Source organism: Daktulosphaira vitifoliae, unplaced genomic scaffold (genome assembly GCF_025091365.1).
Source record: "Daktulosphaira vitifoliae isolate Bord-2020 unplaced genomic scaffold, ASM2509136v1 Scaffold_2, whole genome shotgun sequence".
NCBI classification, from domain to species: Eukaryota; Metazoa; Arthropoda; class Insecta; order Hemiptera; family Phylloxeridae; genus Daktulosphaira; species Daktulosphaira vitifoliae.
The window spans coordinates 45,619,443-45,628,102 of NW_026099573.1; the positions used below are offsets into that span (position 1 = coordinate 45,619,443).

The following is an 8,660-nucleotide window of genomic DNA, read 5'->3' on the forward strand; positions in this document are numbered from 1 at the left end:
ATATATATATATATATTTAAGTATATTACATTTTTTTTTGATAGTACATCACCACCTTAGCTACAACCGACACAATGAATAGTTACATTTGTTTATCATTAAAAAAATGTAGTTCTTTTAAAAACTTGATTTTATATTCGCTTCGTGTTTCATTGTTATTTTTTTATTCTTATCATCATATTAAAAAGGGGCCTCACGAGAGGTAATTGCTCATCGAGTTGACGCTTGTCGCATACAAACCAAGAACAGAAAGTTTTTTACTTCAAATCGCCATTGCCACGACAAAATAATTTTATGGATCTACAAAAAATGTATACAATAGCATTACACAATACAATGATATTAATATACAGCATGTTTATTTTATTGCAATATTAGAATCATCAATTACTCATTTATATATAAAAAAATGGTTACAAAAATATCTTGTTTTCTAAAGTAATGGTTCAAATTTTATTTACCAGTCATTTTTTAATTTAAAAAGTATAAGAAAAATTGAATGTAATTAATACTATGGTGACATCTAGTTGAACTTAAAAGTATCAAACATTTTTATCGCCAAATTAGAGAGGTTTCAGGTTCCATCCTTATATAAATCAAAAATAAATATCACCACTATATTTTCCGCTAAGTTATAGAAGTTAAGGGATCAATCTGAGATATTTAATTTATTAAGAGTTTAACCAGCGCATGCGTTTTTACAAATTTAGTAAAATTTATATTTATTATTTAAAATAATTAACCAATGATGGAGAGAAAAATTACAAAAATAATGAACTTTATTCTAATAAAATCTAGTAGAATCTATTTTATTTACTGAGTTAATTTATTTGTAGAACTACAAGGTAACTGAAATAGGTAAATACGAGGATCAATAAAATTTTCAATAAAAATACTACAACGCATTAACATACGATGTCATTAATTTTCTTTTAAATACAATTAATCTATGTATAGTATATGTTCGACAATAACCATATATCAAAATATATAAACACAAATACATTTTTGTTTGGTGGCTACAAAGATTTAGAAACGGTGAATAATAGTTTAAATAATGTTTTTAACTGAGAGTTTTTAATGTGATTGTATATAAAATATCTCTTATGATCAATGATTAGACAAGGAGATATTAAACTAGATTAGACTCTGATTTAGTTTAATATCTCCTTGTTCTATTGAAACTATATATTTACCAAGGTGGATAAAACTACCTTGATATCACAAACTAGAAATAAAATTTTTATCTTTTGTTTGATAAAACTAAATATCTCTTACAATTAATTTTTTCTTGGTATTAACGGTTAATTAATTCGAATTATTAAAATTTATGTTGTATTAATAGATATACTTAACAATTAGCTACTTAACAGTTTAGATGTATAATTCATAAAAAAGAATTCATCTTATGTGTTAAAAGCATACTTATAAATAGTTATAGTTATAAATGGTTTTAGAAATTGGTGTATTCGTCTGGTGATAATTTTTTTAGTATCTTTACAGATTTAATATCTTAAATCTATTTTAATGTCGTCTCAAAAATATGCACAAGCTTCAACGTATGCTGAGGAATGGAGAAAAAATAACCTTTACAGAAATAAATGCAAAGTCATAAAAAAAATTATAAAAGATACAGTATTTGTGTGTATTAAATCATCTGTGTATTATTTATAGTATAATAAATTATGTTGTTAAATTTTTAGGAGAATGCATCTGTATGTGATGAAATATCACACATTCAAGAAAAATTGCTGATTGTAAGAGAAGAATGCAAGTTTCTAATAAAAAAAATGAAACAATTCGAACCCCAATTTGGTAATTATAAATAAAACTTGCATAACCAAAATTCAATTATTTTTTGTCAATGTTTGTTAAAAGGTATTACTTACAAAGCATTATCAATTTTTCTCTTTCCTGTAAAGAACTAACTGACAATTCTAAAGTTCTCTAAGTAAAAAAAACATTTTTTTATTAATATCTCCTTTAAAGAGTTATAATTGTATTTCAAAGAACAAGAAATCTACATAGTCCAGCGTAACATAATAAAACCCTAATACCTACTTAATGAGGCACATCACATTCTCATTTAAGTTATGTATCTATGTTATACTTTATACCTTAATGGTTTGAAGGTATAATAATTGTACTGTTTGTTACTTTTAACTGTAGAACTAAAAATAGGGGCAGATTAAGACATATATGGGTCCTAAAGTGGAACCTTAAGATGGGTACTTCCTATAGAAAATATCAGTACCAAAAAACTGCATGTCACTAATCAGGATAAGCTAGTAAAATTTGTGATGAACCCTTTTGCTCATGGACCCCCAAAGAGTTCACCCCCTCTAAATTTTAACCTGACTGAACAATTTGTGTGCTATTACAGTTTATAATAAAATATATATTACTAATATTATATGCTATAAATAATTTCTCCTTTTTTATCATACCTATATCTTAGACTTGGAAGCTGCAAATATTGAATCTAATGCAATTAAAAAAACATCAGTGAGGAAAAAAACTAATCTAAATGGTAAGTGTTATAGGAATTTTTGAAATAAAAATTAGAAAAACAATTAACAATTTTCTTTTTACATTATAAGGAGTCCCTAAACCTAAACGACTTAATTTAAAAAAAAAGAAGAATTTGGAAGAATTAGAAGTACCTATATCTATTGGTAGTGTAACAATTCTAAATTTTGGTCAAGTATGTATTATCTTCTCTTTAAAGACTAAATGTTGGGGAGAATAGTAATCTTATATATTTCAGCATGATAAAATTTACCTATATAATTTTCTATTTCTTTTCATTTTGTAAAAACATAAATAATCAGGGTCACATCTAGAAGAGCTGAAGGGTGCATATGTCATAAGCGCTATTAGAGAAAACATTAGTAATATAATACATCTATCTAGCAATATGAAATATAGAGCTGAAGACCTTTTTTTTTCTCTTTTGCTTATTTAAATTAAAAATTCTGATACAGAGTAAAAGTTTCTTAGTAAACAATAAAAATGTCATTGGGAGCAATATTATTGAGTACCCTGGGCTATTCTTAAATGTGGCTCTGTAAATGATAATATATTAGGCTATCTTTAACTAGATATAAATAGCCTAATATTGAAAATTATATTTTTCAGTTTAAAATATATAAGCATTCTTGATTAAATTGATAAAAATAATGACAGTTTATTAAAAATTTTGTATAAATTAATGTTTGTCAGCTGAGAAACAAAAATAATTAACATATATCACATCTAATAATACTTAGTTATAGTCTAAAATCAGAACTATATATATTTAGTTCATTTTTAAATTTACTTTAGTAGAATTAAATTATACAGAAAATTAGAAAACATTTTTAAATTCGGTCTATTTTGTGCTTTTACAACATAGTTCATATAACTAACACTCAAATTTACTTTAAATAATTCAGTTTATTTTTATAAATTTCAGATTGTGTATGACACACCATTTTATCATACAGATTGTGCTGTTTATCCTGCTGGCTACTATGCAACTAGAATCTATGCTCATTATAGAAGTATTAATTCTAAATGCATTTATCACTGTAGAATCATAAAAGCTGGTACTTCACCTAGGTAATTTTATACCATATTTACTAAGGTGGTTCTTAAAAGTGAAGTTTTAAAATTTATTAAATACACCTAGAATCTCTTCATTAGGTAAAAAATTAATTTGTACAAATTTTGGTTGAAATTGAGTGATGTTAATATAAGTAACGCTAGAGAATTAAAAAATTGACTGTAGGGGTAGTTTTTTGTTTTTCATCACTTATCTTACAAACCATGCTTTTTACAGACAAAGTTATAGAACTAAATATTTGCCAAAAAAAATGTTATTAGCAAAAAAGCAGTATCTAATATACTTAGACTTAAAAATTGAAAATAAACATATTTTTGTATTTTAAAATTGATTTTATTTGTTTATTCAAATATTGCAAACCAACTATTCATCCTACTAAAAAAAGTTTCATATAAAAGTTGTTCAGAATTTAATTATTTATTATTTTTGTTGTGCATTTTATTTATTTTTTGTCAAACAATGAAAATATTTGAATATTAATGCATATAATGATTTTTTATTTACAAAGATAGAACAAGGTACACAAAACTTATTTATTAACTTTTAATTATTACTTTAACATTGTAATCGTAAAATTACTTGAGAGTTTTAGAACCAAGTAACCTTCTGCCCTTCCTACTTAGAGTTATTGTAAAGTGTATATTTATTAACATATTTTTATAATATTATTTGATTAATAAATAAATTAATTTAAATTAATTATAGCTTCATTAAATTTTTTTTTCACTATCTAGTACATACTAAGTGATTGTTTCACTATGATTTATATAATATCTTTAAAAATATAAAAAAATATTTTCTTTTTGAAAGTTAATAATGTCTTACGATTTAAAATTTTCAAACAATTTTGGTCTTTACCCCCTTATAATCTTATCAACTTAATTTTTATTTTTAAAGATATTATTTAGATTTAATAAATAATAGTAAATATCAACTTCATTGTTAATAAAATCATTACTAATGATAGATTTTAGGAGTAACTTACAAAAGTTAAATATTAACTTTACTATTAAATTGAGAATGAATTAAATAACATGTTCACTGGTCAATAACTAGTTTTGTATTATTACTTTTGAGTTACCATAATTATTAGTTGTAGGTGAGAGAGGTGCACAATGTAGAATTTTTATTTGTAAATTATAGTAAAAATATAGCATCGCTAAACACTACTTACTGCTCACCTTTTCTAAACTTTTAACTGCTAATATCTAAAAAGTAATGCTACATAACTTATCAACATTTTATTTATTTTAAAAGTATAAATTTTTTGTTTTTTTAATGTGATCAATTTTGGGTAAAATACTTAATTTTTTTAGTTTTTTTGAAAATTTTTAATATTTGTATAAAAGAATATTAGATTTAATACTTAGACTTAAATCATTTTAATAATTTTCTTGCAAAATAGGGTTAAATAGAGTATATACCCCTAACCTTCTATAAGATTATATCGTTAGACCTAAAATATTAACAAGTTAATAGAAAAAAAAAATTATAACATCAAAAAAAACAGTGACTTTTTTATACCAAGATAATAATCTTAGAGCCCGTTTACTTATAGAAGACAATTTTTTTTTTTTTAAATATTGTATGTAACATAAGTTTTCTATTAACATATGCTTGAAATTCCGAGAATTTCCTGGAATATTTTCAAAAGTTAAGATAAAACTTTTAATGCAAGAGTATCGATTTTAAAACGTCACCAGTAGGTTAAGGGTCAGATTTTTAATAAATGTATACCTAAAGAAAGGGAATTACTTAAGGTATTTATATAAAATTGTTTTGGTTATTCATTTTTAAAGAAGTTATGATAGTTTTCAGTAAGAATAGTTTAAAAAAAGTAAAAAATTACTGATTTTTAAAATCGTTATTTTTTTAAGATTTCCGCTAGTTATGGAAAACGAGTAAAAATTTTTTCAAATTTTGAGGGTAATACTTTTCACTAGATATATTTTGTGATTTATCGACGTTTCATTGAAAAAATCGATCGAGTGGGAGCTGAGAAAAAGTGATAACGGACATAAAAAAAAAAAATTAAATAAAAATAAGTATATCATGGTAAAATTAATACCTTCTCAACTTTATGTCGATGCTAAAATAGGGGTTCCTATTTGAGAAATTGAAGTTATTTTTTGATCTTTATAAGGAAAAGAATTATTTGACTACATATTGTACTATTGTAGTTATTTTGAATAATAAAATAATAATATTTTTTTTTACAAAAGTTAAAAATATTTAAAAGTTTCTAAGAAAATTAGTGGTTTACCAATTTTTCAATTTTGGGTAAGGCACCCAAAATCGTTCTCCTTGTATCATTTTATAGTTTTTCTAAAAAGTTATTTGACAAAAAATGAGGTGGTATTATTAATAAATCACTCTAAATCTATCCTTTTTTATATTTATGTCACATTTTGTCTTATTTTTGTGGCTGTTAAATATATGTTAATTAATTTAAAATTATCAACACTCAGAATTGTTTTATAAGGGTGCAAGTATAAGAAATTTATTATGTCCTCAAATTTAAATAAAAATAAAACTTTAGAATTTAAGTATTTTAATTATAGGGTTTATCCTCTTCCTCTTGTGTATGTTTTTATTAGGTAATAACTGTTTTTTTTTTACTACAAAACTATATTTACCTTTTACAAATTTTAATGCCAAGATTTGATATCTAATACTAATTTTACTCAGTTTACTAGTTAAAAAAAATTATTAATTATTTATTTTCATTTAGATTTGAAATAATAGATCAAGAAAAAAATTTCAAAGTTACTGGTTTAAGTAGCGATGAATGCCATAGTCATTTAATATCACTTATAAATAAATTACTTGGCACAGATGATTTAATACCATCAAATAATAATGGGGACTTATTTTTTGGATTAACTTTACCTACAGTGCGTTTTCAGTTACAAAAAAATAATGAAATCAAATTTTGCAAAGGATATGTCTCATTATTGCAGCAAGTTTGTTAAATTCATGTTATGTGCTAATATATATCGTTTTTATTAAAAAATTTTATTGCAGCCTGATAACCATTCTGATAATTTTAATGAAAATGATCCTTCTGTGAGTTATGATGGACTTCAAGAATATCTGAAAAAATTTCATACTAGATAGATTTGATTATATATTAAAACATTTAATATTGTACAAAATATTAATTTTTAATTTTTTATAGAACTGATATTTTTTTTTATTCAGTATATGGATTGTAATTAAAATTCACGATTTTGTTTAATATATCAAGTGTATATTTAAATATAAAATATATATTTTTTTTTTATTGCTTTATCAGCCCATTAAAGGCCATAGCGGTCTCCTCCAAAAGAGGGAGGATGTTTCTTAACCATTTTACTCCGAGAAGGGTGGTTAGTCCGTCATTGAAGAGAGGAATGTGTCCGAACTGATTTCTTGTTCGCCAAATGAAGTCGCCCTTGATCGAGTTTAGAACACGAGGTAATGCGCGTCAAGTACTGCCGTGTTACCGACTTGGCCACACCGTTTCCCTAATTATAAAAAATATAGTAAAGAAAAATAATATTAATTATAAAAAGCTTTTTCATGGTATTTACATTTAAAAGTGATTTTTGTTTTTTTAATTTATCTAAAATATGTATATTTAAAACATAACTAGAATATAAATTGTGATTAATTTATTATAACCCATTCAAGTATTTACATAATAAAAATATCTTTGGAAATATAATTTTTTGATAATATTTTTTTTCTATCTCAAATTATATTATATAATTATTGAGTCCATTTTATTTTATCTTATTGTATGAGAGTATCTTTTTTTTTTATGGTAACATATATTTAACTACAGTGACAGTGTCCTGACAATTATGAGGGATATTTTTCAGTATAGGATGGATTTAGTTGAGTTTGTAAGCTAACCGAAAAATAAAGTGTGATTTATTTATCATGGCCCAATTAATTAATCAAAAAATAAAAATAATATTGAGATTTTTTTTTTGCTTTTTTAAGGTACATGTTTTTCTCAAATTATAAATCAAATTTTTAATGTTAATTCCTTATAATTCCTCAGTCTTTTCTCAATCCTCATCTTCTCTTAATATTCTCCCCCATTTGTTTTATATCTTCTTAATAATGCCTATTTTTGAATAGTTGATGTTTTTAATGGTCTATTCTTGGTAATATTTATTTAACCTGCGACATTCGTTATCCTTTCTTATGTTGTTCAACATGGTTTCCGCTATAGCCGGAATACAGTAACATGCAATGTTGTATTTCAATCGTTTATTAATGATTTTTTCCTTGTCCATGCTCAAATATATGATATATTATATAAATATATTTATACTGATTTTTCAAAAGCCTTTGATAAACTTAATATCCTTTCTGAACTTTTATTTCACGCTGGTTTTGCTGAACCACACCTCTCTTGGTTAATTTCATATTTAACTGAAAGACAACAGTGGTTAAATGTTCAAGGATGGGCTTCTGAAGTGATAAATCCCTCCTCCAGTGTTCTACAAGGTTCAATCCTTTCTCCCCTTCTTTTTTTATTTTTGTAAATGGTGCTAATTCTGTTTTACAGCATGCTAAAATACTCCTTTTTGCGAACGATTTCAAATTATTTACGCGTGTTACTAATTGTTCTCATGTTATTTTACTACAAACTGATCTAGATCGCTTAGTTAGTTGGACTGAATCAATTGGCTTGACTTTTAATACTTCTAAGTGCTATAAAATGTCTTTTTCACGTATTTCTTATCCTATTCCTTCAACTTACTATATTCATAACTTCCCTATTGCATCAGTTTCTTCTATTGTTGGATTTCGTCTCTTTCCTACTTTAAATTTGCTCCGTGTTAATGACTTAAGCGTGTTAATGACAACACGTTACACGACTGATTACGAAGCAAACCGATGAGGTCCGAGAGGCAAACTTTTTAACACGCTTATATTAGTTTCACCTGTATGTATGTATGTATGTATTATTGTAACTCTCCAAACGCCACGCGTTATCGCATATTCCGTCGTCTAGACTAGACTGTCATAACGCATTCACCCCTCCCCACGCCTAGCTCAC

General features: G+C 24.9%; 1 protein-coding gene across 2 annotated transcripts; it reads left to right on the plus strand.

Moving 5' to 3' along the window:
- The first annotated feature begins 1,251 nt into the window (after nt 1-1,251).
- LOC126899158 (transforming growth factor beta regulator 1) lies at nt 1,252-6,942 on the plus strand. Of its 2 annotated transcripts, none has more exons than XM_050673755.1 (7): nt 1,252-1,603; nt 1,704-1,815; nt 2,459-2,530; nt 2,601-2,704; nt 3,455-3,600; nt 6,336-6,567; nt 6,629-6,942. In XM_050673755.1, the coding sequence occupies exons 1-7, from the start codon at nt 1,544-1,546 to the stop codon at nt 6,719-6,721; spliced, it is 819 nt and encodes a 272-aa protein (XP_050529712.1). In that variant the 5' UTR covers nt 1,252-1,543; the 3' UTR covers nt 6,722-6,942. The 2 variants fall into 2 exon arrangements, with proteins under 2 accessions (XP_050529712.1, XP_050529711.1); XM_050673754.1 differs by having other exon boundaries at nt 1,255-1,641.
- Nucleotides 6,943-8,660: the final 1,718 nt, after the last annotated feature.